General features: G+C 54.3%; 3 protein-coding genes across 3 annotated transcripts; all 3 read left to right on the top strand.

The window, feature by feature from the left end:
• Positions 1 to 222: 222 nt before the first annotated feature.
• On the top strand, positions 223 to 7,762 carry SMARCD1 (SWI/SNF related, matrix associated, actin dependent regulator of chromatin, subfamily d, member 1). The gene is made up of 13 exons (XM_048928621.1): positions 223 to 405; positions 547 to 734; positions 1,859 to 1,901; positions 1,994 to 2,116; positions 2,389 to 2,511; positions 3,001 to 3,117; positions 3,448 to 3,549; positions 3,648 to 3,809; positions 3,921 to 4,018; positions 4,426 to 4,561; positions 4,907 to 5,029; positions 5,263 to 5,364; positions 5,589 to 7,762. The coding sequence occupies exons 1-13, from the start codon at positions 238 to 240 to the stop codon at positions 5,640 to 5,642; spliced, it is 1,539 nt and encodes a 512-aa protein (XP_048784578.1). The 5' UTR covers positions 223 to 237; the 3' UTR covers positions 5,643 to 7,762.
• A 243-nt stretch (positions 7,763 to 8,005) lies between these two features.
• Positions 8,006 to 12,817, top strand: GPD1 (glycerol-3-phosphate dehydrogenase 1). The gene is made up of 8 exons (XM_048928623.1): positions 8,006 to 8,138; positions 8,289 to 8,466; positions 8,901 to 9,041; positions 9,381 to 9,519; positions 10,223 to 10,335; positions 10,618 to 10,851; positions 11,029 to 11,135; positions 11,321 to 12,817. The coding sequence occupies exons 1-8, from the start codon at positions 8,098 to 8,100 to the stop codon at positions 11,415 to 11,417; spliced, it is 1,050 nt and encodes a 349-aa protein (XP_048784580.1). The 5' UTR covers positions 8,006 to 8,097; the 3' UTR covers positions 11,418 to 12,817.
• A 128-nt stretch (positions 12,818 to 12,945) lies between these two features.
• Positions 12,946 to 14,744, top strand: LOC125685535 (uncharacterized). Its single transcript, XM_048928630.1, has 2 exons — positions 12,946 to 14,430; positions 14,496 to 14,744. The coding sequence occupies exons 1-2, from the start codon at positions 14,283 to 14,285 to the stop codon at positions 14,660 to 14,662; spliced, it is 315 nt and encodes a 104-aa protein (XP_048784587.1). The 5' UTR covers positions 12,946 to 14,282; the 3' UTR covers positions 14,663 to 14,744.
• Positions 14,745 to 14,843: the final 99 nt, after the last annotated feature.

The following is a 14,843-nucleotide window of genomic DNA, read 5'->3' as shown; positions in this document are numbered from 1 at the left end:
CAGGACCCTTCACGCTCCCATACTCCCCCCCAGGATCCCCCGCACCCCCCAGGACCCCGTCCCTTCCCCCTCTGCAAGCCCAACTTCCCCCACCCCCCAACCCCCGCTCCCCATCACCACCATCTCCTCCCGCCGGCAGGGGGCGCTCTCTGCAGGAGGTGCCGCTCTAGGGCGGTGTCCGCGCGCACTCTATGTCAGAGCTCCGGTTCCGGTCCGCTCCCCTTTGTGCTGGAGAAGATGGCGGCGCGGGCGGGCTTCCAGTCGGTGACTCCCAGCGGTGGCGGCGGCGGGGCCGCCGCCGGGGCCGGAGCGCTGGGCCCGGGCACGCCGGGCGGGCCGGTGCGCATGGGCCCGGCCCCGGGACAGGGCCTGTACCGCTCGCCGCTGCCGGGGGCCGCCTACCCGGTGAGGCAGGGGAGGGGCCGGTGGGGGCGTGCGGGCCGCTGCGGGGCGGGGCGGGGCGGGAGGGAGCGGGGGCGGCGGGGACGAGGACGGGGCCGGCCCCCCCCGGTGGGCACTGGAGCGGTTTTCTTTTTCCCCCCGCAGCGCCCCGGGATGTTACCGGGCAGCCGCCTGGCGCCGCAGGGCCCCTCCATGGGGCCGCCCGGGTACGGCGGGAGCCCAGCGGTGCGGCCCGGCATGGCGCAGGCCGGCCTGGACCAGGCCCGCAAGAGGCCCGCGCCGCAGCAGCTGCAGCAGGTGCAGCCCCAGGCGGTGCCCAACCGCAACCACAAGTAAGGACCGGGGGCAGCGGAGAGCTCCGGGCGTCGCTGGGGCAGCGGCGGGGGGATGGGAGCTCCGGACATGCCTGGGGCAGCCAGGCTCGTGGGGCATCCTCGGGTGCCCCTTTGGCAGCGGGGGTTCTTGGGGCAATGGGTGCCCACTTGATGCTGCCAGGTGTCCCCAGGGCAGTGAGGGGTGTAGGATATCCTTGGGCATTCCTGAAATAGGAAGGGTCCCTGGAGCAATGGGAGCTCTCAGGTCTTCCCCGTGCTCCTCTAGGGTGGTGGAGATCTCAGAACATCCTTGGGCATCCTCAGAGCCCATCCCTGAGGACATCCCTGGGACAGCAGAGGAGTCTTGGGTGCATTCTTGGGCGTTCCTATGGTAGCAGGGTTCCTCAGGACAATCCCAAGGGCAAAGAGGAATCTCAGGGCATTCTAGGTCCATGGGGTCTTCAGAGCATTCTCTGTGCATCCCTAGGGCAGTGAGGGTGCTCACGGCATCCCCAGGTGGGCGCAGACACGTTGCTTCTCTCCCCACAAAGCCTATGGGACAAGATCTGTGTTTCAGGGTGTGGGCAGGCACTGACATCAGAGCGAGCTGCAAGTCCTCTCTGAAGGGGCAGGCGCTGACTTGGTGTCATCTGCTGGCTGCTTATAGCAGCACAAAGCTTTTCTGTGTGCAGGGCCAGGCCTGGGGCTCTCATTGCTGCTTTTTGTTGGGTGGCTGAAAGAGACTTTGATGTTCTTGTGCAGCTTCTTCTCTGGGAGAAGGGAGATTCCAGCAGATAAAAGAGTAATGTGCAGCTGCTGGACAAGAGCAAGTTTACATTCGGTTTCTGGCAGTACAGTGTGATGCCTTGGTAATATTGGTAATGCTGAGTCTCCTAGAAAAGTCTGTTTAAAGCAAATTGAGCCATAAGCCCCTTTGGTTGCTCTGTCAGTGCTTCCTTTTCAGTGATGCAGCCCTGCTTTCAGTGCTTTCCTTGGGGATGTATTGAGGTGATCAGCTGCTGTAGGGCTGAGAGCATTGCTGGTGCCATGGTCCTAAACCAGACAAACCTCATCTCCTTTTGTGAGGGTCCACTCTTAATTAGCACAGTGGTTGTCATTTTAATGCGTTCCTTACTTTACAGTGCTAAAAAGAAGAAGATGGCAGACAAAATTCTACCTCAGAGGGTGAGTGGCACGTGCATTTGACAGCCTCTGTTATGAGATGTGGGGGAATTGATGGAGATTAGCATTTTTGATTGGCTTGTGCTCTGCTGTAGATTCGTGAACTTGTGCCTGAGTCTCAAGCTTATATGGACCTGCTGGCCTTCGAAAGGAAATTGGACCAGACGATCATGAGGAAACGCTTGGATATCCAGGAGGCTTTGAAACGGCCCATTAAGGTAGGCAGGGGATGTTTAGAGATTCTTACTGTAATCAGGACAGTAGGAGGGCTCTGAAGGTTGTGTCATATCCCTGTAAGCATATAAAGAACCGTAATGCTCGAGACTTAAGTGGGGGGTAGAACCAAGACAGCCTCTCTCTGTGCTGTTTGTCCTGAGAGAGTGGATATATGAGGAAAAGAAGAAAATTAAGCTTTGTTTTAACAAAACATAAGCAAGATTCTCATCCCTTTCCTTCAGAATGAATACTGAGCTGATGCTTTTTCCTGCAGCAAAAGCGAAAGCTACGTATTTTTATCTCCAATACCTTCAATCCAGCCAAGTCGGATGCTGAGGATGGTGAAGGAACAGTGGCTTCCTGGGAGCTTCGAGTGGAAGGACGGCTGCTAGAAGATGTGAGTGAGACACCCAACCACAGAGTTGATTTTATGGATCTGGAATTGGCAATTGAACCAGTTTCCTAGTGTTTGGGAGTGTAGCTAAGGGCTTGATATCCTCCTTCATCTCTGTTTTCCAAGGAGTCTGATGGTGACGAGACCGAGAGCCCAACTCGGAGACCGATGGGTATCCCCATGGCAGAACATGAGTTATACAAAGTTCTTATAGCTATAAGAATTAATGGTGAGAGCCTATCAGTGGCACTTGTGTACCCTGGCTCTTAGAAGCAGGGCACTCGCATTTTATGTAATTGCTGAGTAAGTTAATTCCTCCAAGCTCGTCTTTATCTCCAGTCTTTCACCATTTTTGACTTGGAACTTGATTTTCGAGCATGTATTGATGAATGTAAGTGTTCACAACTTAAAGGAACACTGTCGTACGCCTTGCCTGTGCTTGAGTCCTGGAACGTGCTCTCCTGACTCTCTTCCTTCCTGTGTTGCTTGCAGTCTGCTTTGTCCAAATATGATGCCACCAAACAGAAAAGAAAGTTCTCATCCTTCTTTAAATCTCTGGTTATTGAACTTGATAAAGACCTCTATGGCCCTGACAATCACCTGGTAGAGGTGAGCTTGCTTCTTTTTGCTGTATTATCTCTACAGATGGGTTGCTGTTCCAGCAGACTGAATTTGTATGTGATTAGTAACTTGTGAAGTGGGGTATTTAAGGCTTTAACAAGTGGCTGGGAGCCAGGGCTGAATTCTCTTGAATTCTTATCTTAGCTTTTCCACTGACTTGCCTGGGCTCTGAATAAATGCATTAACTCTTGTTTCAAACTATAAATGGGAATAAGATGAATCTTCTGTCGTGGGTGAGGTTGGGTGGCAAGCAGTAGGAGCAAAAGGAGTCAAGCGTGTGGGTGCAGCTAAATCCCCCTCCTGTTGCACATATTCCAGTGGCACAGAACTGCTACAACTCAGGAGACAGATGGCTTCCAGGTGAAGAGGCCAGGAGACGTCAACGTGCGCTGCACTGTCCTTCTGATGCTCGATTACCAGGTGAGATGTTGGATAGCAGCGCTGGGCATACGTAGCATTTGCTTTGCTGTCTCTGTGGCCATAAGTCCCATCTCACCTCTCCTTGCTTTTTCTTTCAGCCTCCCCAGTTCAAACTGGATCCCCGCTTGGCTCGTCTCCTGGGGATCCACACTCAGACTCGCCCAGTGATCATCCAGGCTTTGTGGCAATATATCAAGACCCACAAGCTGCAGGACCCTCACGAGCGGGAGTACGTCATTTGTGACAAATACCTCCAGCAGGTAATGGGATTTGTGGTGGGAATGAGAACTGCTTCAGCTTTCCCTGGTTGGCAGGCAGCGGTCTCTGGCACAGTTTGCATTCCTTGCCTTAGCCCTGTGTTTCTGTCACAGATATTTGAATCCCAGCGGATGAAGTTCTCTGAAATTCCACAAAGGCTTCATGCACTGCTTATGCCTCCAGAACCGATCATCATTAATCATGTGATCAGGTGAGGCTTCGTATTTCTAGAAAGGGGAGAGGAAAGGATGGATGAGTCTGGCACAGGAAGATGATGGGATGTGCTCTGACTTTTCAGTAGTAGTTTCTCTGCATTGCCTGCCATTATTTCTTTACACAGGAATGGGCACTTCTGACACTGTGTCCCTCTTTCACAAGGAACTCATACTGCCTTTCATTACACGTGTGTGGGTAGAAATTTGCTTGGAACAATCACTTAGTCCATATGCAGCAAAGACATCAATAAAGCCTTGCTGTTTGCTGTTAGAGCTGAAGCTGACACTGGCTTGACTTATCCCTTCTGGCAGTCCTTGTGCTGCATCAGAACAGTCACAATTTGATGTGATGGCTTCTTGAACTACTCACTCTTTCTGGTTCCTTTCTTGTGGATGCCCCCAGTGTTGATCCTAATGACCAGAAGAAAACAGCCTGCTATGACATCGATGTGGAGGTGGATGACACCTTGAAGACTCAGATGAATTCATTCCTGCTGTCAACTGCCAGTCAACAGGAAATTGCTGCTCTGGATAACAAGGTAAGAAGAGCTCCTTCAGATCTGCCATCCTCATTACCAGATTACCAGATAGGAGTGTATCTGTGGAGCAAGATGAGCTCTGAATGTGACAGTTCAGCTTTGCTCTGTTGGGCATTTGGAAGCTGGAGTAGGGCAACAGTGTTCAGATAGGTGGCTTTACCTGAAGCAGAGTTTTAAAGCAAATGGTCAGTGGAAAAACCCTTACAGCAGGAAGCTGGGAGCTGTGAATCCTATCTGACAAACTAACCAGAATATAAGAATTCACCTTCTCATCTTGGATCTCTTTATGTTTCTCTGACACTTTTCCCTATTCAGCAGTCCTAATGCTGTGCTTATCTCCTTCAGATCCATGAAACAATAGAGACAATTAACCAGCTGAAGACCCAGCGTGAGTTCATGCTGAGCTTTGCCCGAGATCCTCAGGGCTTCATCAATGACTGGCTCCAGTCCCAGTGCCGGGACTTGAAGGTAAAAGCTTTTCTTGTGTGGAAGGTGGATCCAGTCACATGCTTCCCTCATTATAACTAGCTCCCACAGAGAGAGAAAGGCAATTTCCTGCTCAGAAAGCAAGACTTGAACTGAAATCAAACATAAGGACTTGACCTGACTGAACTGAAGTGTCTTTGAGGCAAAGGGGGTGTAGTTTTGTTCAGCACAGAGCTTTCGTACTCCCTGAACTGCTTTGTCCTTTGTGCTTTCAGACGATGACTGATGTTGTTGGGAATCCTGAAGAGGAGCGTAGAGCTGAGTTCTACTTCCAGCCATGGGCTCAGGAAGCTGTGTGCAGATACTTTTACTCCAAGGTGAGTGTCCCCAGGCAGGGGTCCCTTCCAGACCCAGTGGCTTGGTGTAACTGCCACTTCTTGGGGCTCATGCCCTGGTGAAAAGGGGCAGTGTTAAGCCTCACTTTCAGACACTGCTAGTGCATTATGATCCCCAGTTTGCTTTCAGCCCCATCCAGATGGGCCCTGTGGTACTTGAACACTGCGCTGCTGTCTGTGTTAATGCTGCACCTCTTCTCTTCCAGGTTCAGCAAAGACGGCAGGAGCTGGAGCAGGCCCTGGGAATCCGCAACACATAGGCCCTCATCTCCTCCCCATCCAGAAGGCATCAGAGCTGCTTGTGGAGACAGGGTGCTGCAGAGCACGCAGTTAAGGCTCACGTAACCACGCTGTGGTGCCAAGGCCTGCACCGTCATCCATCCTGGCATTGTCTCTGCTGGGGCAGCTCTACGACACCTGGGGTCTTCTGGGGTGTGGCAAGCAGACAGGCTCCAACAAGTACACACTTCTACCTGGTTTTCTTCCTGACGGTTGCCTTGTCAGTCCCAAGGCTTCCAAGAGCCTCCCCTAGACTCCGTGCTGCCTGTAGTGTCCCCAGTAGCCAGTTTGAATGCTGACTTTGAGCTCCTCTCAAGTTCAGAAACTCTTCCTCTTCCCGTTCCTCTTCAACTAGCATCTAGTTGTGGCACACATGAGACCTGACTGGGAAGTCAGGATCTGCTCAAAGGGCAGAGTTCTGTGACTAGTCTGGTCTCTGCCTCAGTTAGTAGCAAGGTACCGGGAGATGGAGTGGGCAGGATGCTGACATACCTCCAGCCCTCCCCTCCCTCGCTGGGAGGGGGCTGCTGCACTGGGCTGCCTCACAGGTCACTCTCCTCCTTGAGGAAGTTACTGGACTGCATAGAGAATTGTTTCTTCCCTTGTCCCTTTTTCCTTGTCCTGCTCCCTTCACGTTCATGAAAGACTGCCTTGAGCTGGGAATCACAGGGGAGATGAAGCATCGTCTCACTGCACAGATGTGGAAGTGCTGGAGAGCTGAGAAAAAGCCTCGGCTTATGGTTCCAGCAAGCCAGCTGGCTGCTTGCTTTCCCTGTAGAGGGAGGGAATGCAGCAGCTGCCCAGTGCAATTGTGCAGGGGCAGAGTACTGTATGCTCATTCCTTTGGGACTGTTATCACATGTCATTTGCTGTGGGGACCAGAGGCTCCTTCCTGTGGGTCTGGGAGTACAGATCCATCCCTTGGGAGTGGATGTAGCCCCAAGCATGTATTGAGTTAGCAGATGTTTCCATGCTGAAACTCCTGTGTTTTTGAGTCAAGTTATGGATCAGGAATGTACAAGTAGACTTTTCTTTTTTACCATGGGGAGTAGCAGCTCTTATGCCTCTTCGTGGAATTATTTACTAGTGAACCAGGGGTCAGGTATAAGAGAAGGACCTCTCTCAGCCTAGATCTCAGTATTTCTGCTTGGAACTGTAATGCAAATGGACTGTAAAGCAAAGTTGGTCGCGTTCTCTTGGAACAGCTGCGAAATGTTACTGACAGCCCTCCACATCCCTGCACCCTGCTGTGGTGTGGTTGGGAAGGTTGCTGTGATTTTGGGAGCCCTACCCATGTCTGTGTTCCCACATGTCTGTGAGTAATAGACCCTCCCCTTCTCCTTTGCCCCCTTTTGAAACTGCTCCTCTGTGGTACTGGGGTGAAGGTCTTGGTGCTGATAAAGCAGCCCAGTGACTCCTCAGGGTAGTTGCACATGAAGGATGCTGAACACTGCGTAGGCAAACATAGCTGTTGCAGAATAACTGCTTTTCTTAACTATTACGTTGGTTGGGTTTTTTTTTTCCCATGGACCAAATCTTTTTTTTTTTTTTTTTTGTACTGTATCCTTGTAGATGTCACCCAATTTTAATAAAAGCCTGTGAAAGAAGCTGTCCTCCTTCAGTGCTGACAGTACGCTTTCTCTCAGCAGCTGCCTTGGTGGATGACAACTCGTGTATTTGCCTGGGAAGGAAGAGGATTAATTTCACTTTTTAAACAAAGCCAGCTGGTTTAAGGAACTGCAGAGAAAATGTTCTTCCCACTTCAGCTTTTTGCACGGTGCCTTTCTTGAAAGGATCTCTGGCTGATGGAGTCCACTGAGCCTTGCCAGGGTGCTTTTGTGGTAAAAGAGCAAAGGATTTTGAGCAAAAAGGGAAATCCAGTGGCCAAGCTGCAGCTGAATGCTAGCCAGCCTAGTGCCCACACCGCAAAATTTGGAGAAAAAGGTTACCTGGATGTGTTAAGAGCTGTGCAGAAGGGGCTTTGCCCTTAGGTAACGCTTTGCACAAAGCTTGAGGACTCTCATGAGATCCTGAGCACAGAAGCAAGGGCAGCTCCTAAGGTCAAGCAGTCAGGGCTGCTGCTTGCTGCTGAGGTTAAGGCTGGGTTGCGTTCTGGGTCTGCAGTCAGACGGTTCAAATTTCCTACTGGGGGGGGAGGTGGAGGCAGGGGGGAAAGGCATTTATCGGGAGGAAAGAAACGGCTTTTCTGCAGAAAATGGAGAGGGAGAGAGAGGCAGGACAGCCGTACCGGCGGCTGCGAGCGACCTGAGCTGCTCCTCCTCTGCTCCGGGGCAGCGAGCACCGCGGCCGGGCCGGTGCCCGGTTCGGCGGGGCGGATCGGGGCGGGCGGGGGGCGGGCCGGGCGGCCCCACCGGGCACAGCCTTCAAATAGCGCCCTTGGGCTCCGTACTGCGCAGCGCCCTGCGTCTCTGAGCCATGGGTGGCAAGAAGGTTTGCATCGTGGGTTCTGGCAATTGGTGAGCGCCCGCCTGGTCCCCAAATCCCAGCTGCCCTCCCGGGGCACTGCGTCATTCCCGGTGCCTTGGGATCCCCCCGGTGCCGGCAGCCCCGGTGCCCCCCGCCCACGGCTCCTTTCCTTCCCCCCCACCCCCTCCCCTACCACACAGGGGCTCGGCCATCGCCAAGATCGTGGGCAGCAATGCGGCACGGCTGGGCACCTTCGAGAACACGGTGAACATGTGGGTGCTGGAGGAGGAGGTGGGCGGCCGGCGGCTCACCGAGATCATAAACACCGAGCACGAGAACGTCAAGTACCTGCCGGGGCACAAACTGCCCCACAACGTGGTGAGTGCCTGCTGGTGGCCTTTTGTGCACGAGGGTCGTGTTTTATCACCTTGATGACAGGTAATAAAAGCTGCTGTGCTGTCACAGCCCCATGTGCCAGCAGCGTGAAGGAAGGGGTGCGGCGGGGCTCCTGCATTCCCGGTGATCTCGTGGCACACTTTGGGATGAGCTGCTGTCCTGGTTGTTCTCCCTGCCCACCTTTGCCCCTGCTCTGCCATCTCACTTGCTGCTCTCAGGGCCCAGTGTTGCTGCCTCTAAGCTGGTGCGCAGGGAGCCAGGCTGAGCCTTTCGCTCTGCGGTTCTCCAGTCCCTCTAGAAGGGGAGTGTGGGGCAGTTTGTCCCCAAAACCCCCTGCTCCCCTTGCTGTGGGTTAGGGCAGGCCCCCCTCTACAAAGCCTTGGGGACAAGTTCCTGATGGCAGCTGTGTTGTGCAGGTGGCAGAGCCCGACCTGGTGAAAGCTTGCTCTGAGGCTGACATCCTCCTGTTCGTGGTGCCCCATCAGTTCATCGGCAAAGTCTGTGACCAGATCAAGGCCCACGTGAAGAAAGGTGCTATTGGGATGTCACTCATCAAGGTGTGAGCAGAGGCATGGCCAGGAGGGTGATGAGCTTTTCGAGGAGAAATTGGAGTCTTAGAATCTTAACATTATAGGATTTTTTGAGTTGGGAGGGACCTTTAATGGTCATCTACTCCCCTGCAATTAACAGGTTTTGGGTTTAGAGCGGTGTACGTGGGGAATAGGGCACTGCCTTGCAGGGATTTGGAGGTATTATGGGGTAGGAATGGGTGAGGGCCCATGGGTGAGGAGTGGGGTGCAGCTGAGCATGGGGGGCTGCTGGGATGGCAGCATTGGGGTGAATGGGGCCAGGACTCCCAGGCCACGAGCTCATCTCTGTCCCTGGTTGTCTCCCAGGGGGTGGATGAAGGACCAGATGGGCTGAGGTTGATCTCAGACATCATCCACGAGAAACTGGGAATTGAGATGAGTGTCCTCATGGGGGCCAACATTGCCAGTGAAGTGGCAGATGAGAAGTTCTGCGAAACAACCATCGGTAAGGAGCCAACATCTGGATGCTCCTGACAGCGCTGACTTTGAACATCTGGCAGTCAGCCTGGCTCAAATGAATGGGGTGGCCACAGGGGAGACCCTTGAGGAAATAGTTCACTTACTTTCATTTTGTTGGACTTCAAAGGACACTCACCTGGGCTTGTGTTGCTGCTAGCCAGGGCTGCTTCAAAGTTCACCTGGTGGCAGTTCCTGACATCCTCCACACTGTTTGTGAATCACACACAGCAGCCAAAACCAACAGAACTGTTCTCTCGGTTAGAAGTTACAAGATTCAAAGTGCTTGTATTTAAAACAAAGCAAACAAGCCATGCAGGAGGCTGGAGAGGAGTAAGCAGAGCATGCTGTCACTGTGAACATGCAGGGACGCTCTGGTGCAGGGCACTGCAGGGAGAACAGCAGTCTCCAAACCTAAAGTTTGCAATCTCTGAAGATGCCTTTAAAAGCAGACGTGCCAATTCTGTGGTAGGGATCATCCCTGTCTTCTGGGAATTCCAAGTTTGAATCTTGGTTATCTGCCAGGCAATGTGTGCTTGGCACTCTGTGGGCCTGCAAATGTTTAGCCATGTCCATCATTTGGGCAACGGATTCCTCTCGCTGTGCTGAATGCAGCAAGACTACATGGGTGGGTTGGAATGCAATTCTCCTTTAGGGTCTGCTCCATTATCTTGTCCCTTCTCTCTCGTTAGGCTGTAAGAATGTACAGTATGGGCAGATCCTGAAGGAGCTGATGCAGACACCGAACTTTCGGGTCACAGTGGTGCAGGAAGCTGACACTGTAGAGATCTGTGGTGCTCTGAAGGTGGGTGAGCTGCTCACTGTGGTTTGCAGGGCTTGAGCTCTGCAGGGAGCACAGAGTGATCTCCTCTGGATATCACACTCCAGCTTGCAGAGACAGCTGTGCAGAAGGCCTGGCTTCAGAGGGAGCTCTGTGCATGTCCTGCTCAGCTGCTTAGAGGGTGGTGGTGACCAGACAGGCAGGGGCAGTCAGCAGTCTGTTGATGGCATCACCACTGGCACCTGTGGATACAGCAGTGCCCTGGGCTTTGCTGGGAACACATCGCTCTGTGCTGTTGTTTTCCAGAACGTTGTGGCTGTAGGGGCTGGTTTCTGCGATGGTCTTGGCTTTGGAGACAATACAAAGGCTGCCGTTATCCGTCTGGGGCTGATGGAGATGATTAGCTTCGCCAAGATCTTCTGCAAGGGCCCCGTCACCCCTTCCACCTTCTTGGAGAGCTGTGGGATCGCTGATCTCATCACCACCTGCTACGGTGGTCGCAACCGAAAAGTGGCCGAGGCTTTTGCCAAGACTGGGAAGGTGAGCAGAGCAGGGAGCAGCAGCGAGGGGAGCCTGAAACCTGCAACAACGCAGGGCCAGATAGCACCAGGGTATCGGCCTTCACTTGCCCAGTGCTATAACCCAGCTCCAGAGAGTGAACATGGGGTACTGGACGACATGGCAGTGTCCAACTCCCTCTCTTTTGGGTTGTTGCAGTCTATTGAGCAGCTGGAGAAGGAGATGTTGAATGGGCAGAAGCTGCAAGGTCCCCAGACGTCTGCTGAGCTGCATCACATCCTTAAAACGAAGAACGTGGTGGATAAGTGAGTGATCTCATCTCCCTTGTTTGCTTTTTTGAGGCTGGGTTGGGGGTGGAACTCCCCCCATCTCCCTCACTGTCTGCACTGCTCTGGTGAGCACTGCACTGCCTGCACCCAATGAGCTGCTGCTGCCCAATGCACCAGGTGCTGTGACTTTTCTCTGAGAGATTGCATTGGTCTGCCCGTAGGTTCCCCCTCTTCACAGCTGTCTATCAGATCTGCTATGAGGGCAAACCTGTTTCTGACGTCATCAAGTGTCTCCAGAACCACCCTGAGCACATGTAAATGGGCTCTGCCTGCACAACCACGAATCCTGTTGAGAGGAGGGTTGAGCTCCCACCTACACCACCTTGCTGCTGCTACAGCTTTGTGAGGAGTCCAGACTTCTGGGAGCCTTTGCAGATCACTGCAAAGGCAGAGGTTCCCCTGTCTGAGCCTGGCATCTGCACGGAGGTACCTGCTGATCTCCTTTTTTCTCTGAAGGGCTCGTTTAGCTTCTGCTGCTGCCTAGATCCTGCCCTGAGTGGGGCTGAGCGTCTTCCTCCTTTCCCTTTCTTTTGCTTTGGTGGATTCAGTTCTCAGAGAGACTGTTAGGTCGTCGTGATCGATCCAGGCTATGCAGGAGGCACTGCCTGGCAGGTCAAGCTTTGCTATTAGCCCCGTGGGGCCTCTTGGCATGACACTAGCTCTTCCCTGCTTGCTGCTGTTGCTTTTGTCTTAACTGTCTCACAGAGGGGCTGCGTCAGTTCCTTCCAGGATCCACAAGAGACTGAAGCTCCCGAGGACTTTCAAAGGAGCTGATCATCACTCTTCTAAGAACCAGCATATAAAATAGCTCTTTGCCCCCTGCCATGTGCAGCTTCCTCAGTCACCACCAGCTGCTTTTGCTGCACAGCACAGCCGGCATTTTGCCTGTGTGAGGGCAGCTCCAGAGAGAGCCCTTGGAGTTCAATGATTTCACTTTTTGTTCTCACAGCTGACCCTGGCCTCTGACTCCTTTTGTCACTGATCTGCCTGTGCTAATTCTGTGCCTGCTGGCTGTCCCTGGCCAGCTCTCCTCCCTCGTATCAACTTGTTCTCTGGCTGGCTTTGGCAATGCAGGGACCAACTGCCCCGAAGTCTTTCTGAGCAGCTGGCAGGCTGCGTAGCCCTTGGCAGTGTACCTGATAAAGCAGTTGGGCTGTTGCTCTTAGAGGAATGATCCACAGCAGCTTTTTGCCTTCTCTCTGGTTTGTTCCACTATCTGCCTTAGGCTGGCCTCTGCTTCTCTGTGTGCATTTACAAGAGCTGAGAAAGCAGGTTCCACATTTTCCCTGCTCTTGTGAGACTGCCCACGGGCAGGACAAGGGGCAGCAAAGGACGTGATCCACAACAGGTACAGAGAGCCCTCCCACAGCACAGCAGGGGACAGAGGTCTCATGCCTTCTGCTGTGCTTTTGAAACTTGCCCCTTGTCCAGCTGGCTGCTAGATGCCCCTCAGACACTGACTCTGGCTTGCTGCTGCTGTCGCTCAGGGCACCGTGTCCAGTGGCTGGCTGTTCCCATTCGGGGCAGGCTAGAGCTGCTGCAGGTCTTGCTGAATGCCCTCAGGCCAGGTCCGAGTGCTGCAGGTTCTCTGACTGGCAATGAACTTCATGAATGTATAAAATTATAATAAATTTGGAGAGGGAAGGGGAGGCCGTTCACTCTGTGGTTCTGGTGCATCGTTGTCTTTGGGTTGGTGCCTGCTGCTCTTGCTAACGGTGCAGATGAGAGCAGTGTCAGTTCGTTCCTGGGGATGCAGCTTTGTGTGCTGTTCCAGAAGTGAGTAATAACACACGGCAGGACAGTGCTGGGTGAGAACACAGCACAGCATCCCACTTGATTTTTTTCAGCAGCAGTTCCAGCACTAAGTCTTAGCTGAGGGCTGCAGAGTGTTGAGATTGCACTGCTGAGCAGGGTACAGAATCCCAATCCCACCTGGGGCCTGCAGGAACCAGGTCAGGATTCCGCTGTGCTACCCCAGCCCTCCCCTTCTCTGCTGTTTCAGTTCTTTGGGACATTCTGTGCTGTTTTATTCATTTCTCCCCAGCTTCTCTTCCCTGCCTCGTCACTGTCTTTCTTTGAAATGCATCTCACACTGAGTGACCTTTCCAGGCCCGCTAGCTCTCCGCTCACCCTCTTGCTAGGGGAATTTAATCTGCTGGCACTGCAGTTGTTTCTGTGCCTTTTATTAGACATGCATTCTTGGTGGCACCCTACGACCTTTAAATTCAACCGAGCTGAAAAGCACACAAAGTAGCCAGCTCTGGCTTTCTCTGATGAGGAACTTTTTTAGCAAGGTTGGAGGGAGGATAAAGGAAGCCCAGTGTCTCCTTGCAGGGCTGGCACGACATCTGCTCCCCTTTGTCTTGATGGGCTTCAGGAATCCCACTTGAGGCTCGTGCAGTGTGGCTGAGCTCTCCTCCATTGAAACACTGCAGCTTCTCACCTCAGTTTGCTGTTGCCAGCACCTGCAGCAGGATGCAGAGCTTTGTTCTGGACTGGAATTCAGCTGTTAACCCATCTGCTGTGGAGGTGCATCACTCTGAGCAGGCATTTCTCTACCACTGTGCCATTCCTGGAGGCCTTGAAGGCCCCAGCTCTCACCTGGGGGTGCTCCATGTCCCCTGCTTTCCAGCAGCCCACGCCTCACACCAGTGTTGGAGTTCACAAGCTATAAAAAGTCTTCCCTTTGCCATTTGGAGTTATGTTCTGCAGTCTCAGCACATCTGCGTGCTGCAGCTCCTGCATGGCTCAGGGCTCTGCAGCCTGAAGAGAGAGCAGGGCTTGGGACGGGGCACAGGGACAACTCCCATCGTCCTTCTGGAGAAACTCCTCAGGTTGGGAGCCCTCAGGGATGGGAAGAGGCCCGGTGCCCCCCTCAGTGGGGACTTCCTAATCTGAAAGCCATCTCCTCCAGGCCGCTGGTCCTCAGCCTCCCACAGGGCTGCTTTCCGCTTTTAGTGAGCAGAGGCACCTCAGGCTGCTGAGGAAGGTCAGGAGAGCCGCGGGGAGCCGCAAAGCAGGGCAGCACAGGCCCCGGGGAGCGGCGGCCGGGATGCAGCGCGGGGAGCTGAGCGCCTGCGGCTCCGTGGAGGTGAAGGAGCGGCCCCGCGAGGGGGCGCTGTGATGCCGCCTCCCGCCTCGGCGTACTGCATCTCCCAGCAGGCGGTGCGGCTTGACGTCACTCTCTCACGTGACGCGGGGAGGCGGGGCGTCGGGCGGAAGCGCGGCCCTGAGGCAGGCGCGGCGGCGGAAGCGGAGCCGACGGGCGGTGGTAAGGAGCGGGACGGGGCGGGCGGACGGAGCGCTGCCGGGTGTAAGCGCCGCGCTGTGTTGCAGGAGCGGCCATGGTGTCCGGCAAGCAGCTGGCTGATTTCGGCTACAAGGCCTTCTCCGGTTCCATGATGCTGCTGACGGCGTACGGCGGGTACCTGTGCGGCGTCCGGGCCTACCGCTTGCTGCAGAACCGCCGCGCCCGGCAGGCCTCGGCCGGCCCCGAGAGCTGAGGGCGGAGGGCTCGGTGCCGCCGCGGCGCCGAGCTGCGCTCTCGGAAGGGCCCGGAGCGCAATAAAACCACGTGGAAACGCCCGAGTGTGGTTGTGCGGCTGTCTGCGGGGGGAACGGAGAACGGGGATCTCGGGTCAGCACCCGCTGAGTACCGCGGGGAAGGGACTGACGGTCACAGCC

Source organism: Lagopus muta, chromosome 28, assembly GCF_023343835.1.
Source record: "Lagopus muta isolate bLagMut1 chromosome 28, bLagMut1 primary, whole genome shotgun sequence".
In the NCBI taxonomy this organism is placed as follows: Eukaryota; Metazoa; Chordata; class Aves; order Galliformes; family Phasianidae; genus Lagopus; species Lagopus muta.
Note: the sequence above shows the minus strand (reverse complement) of the source record. Positions and strands in the feature narration are given on the sequence as shown.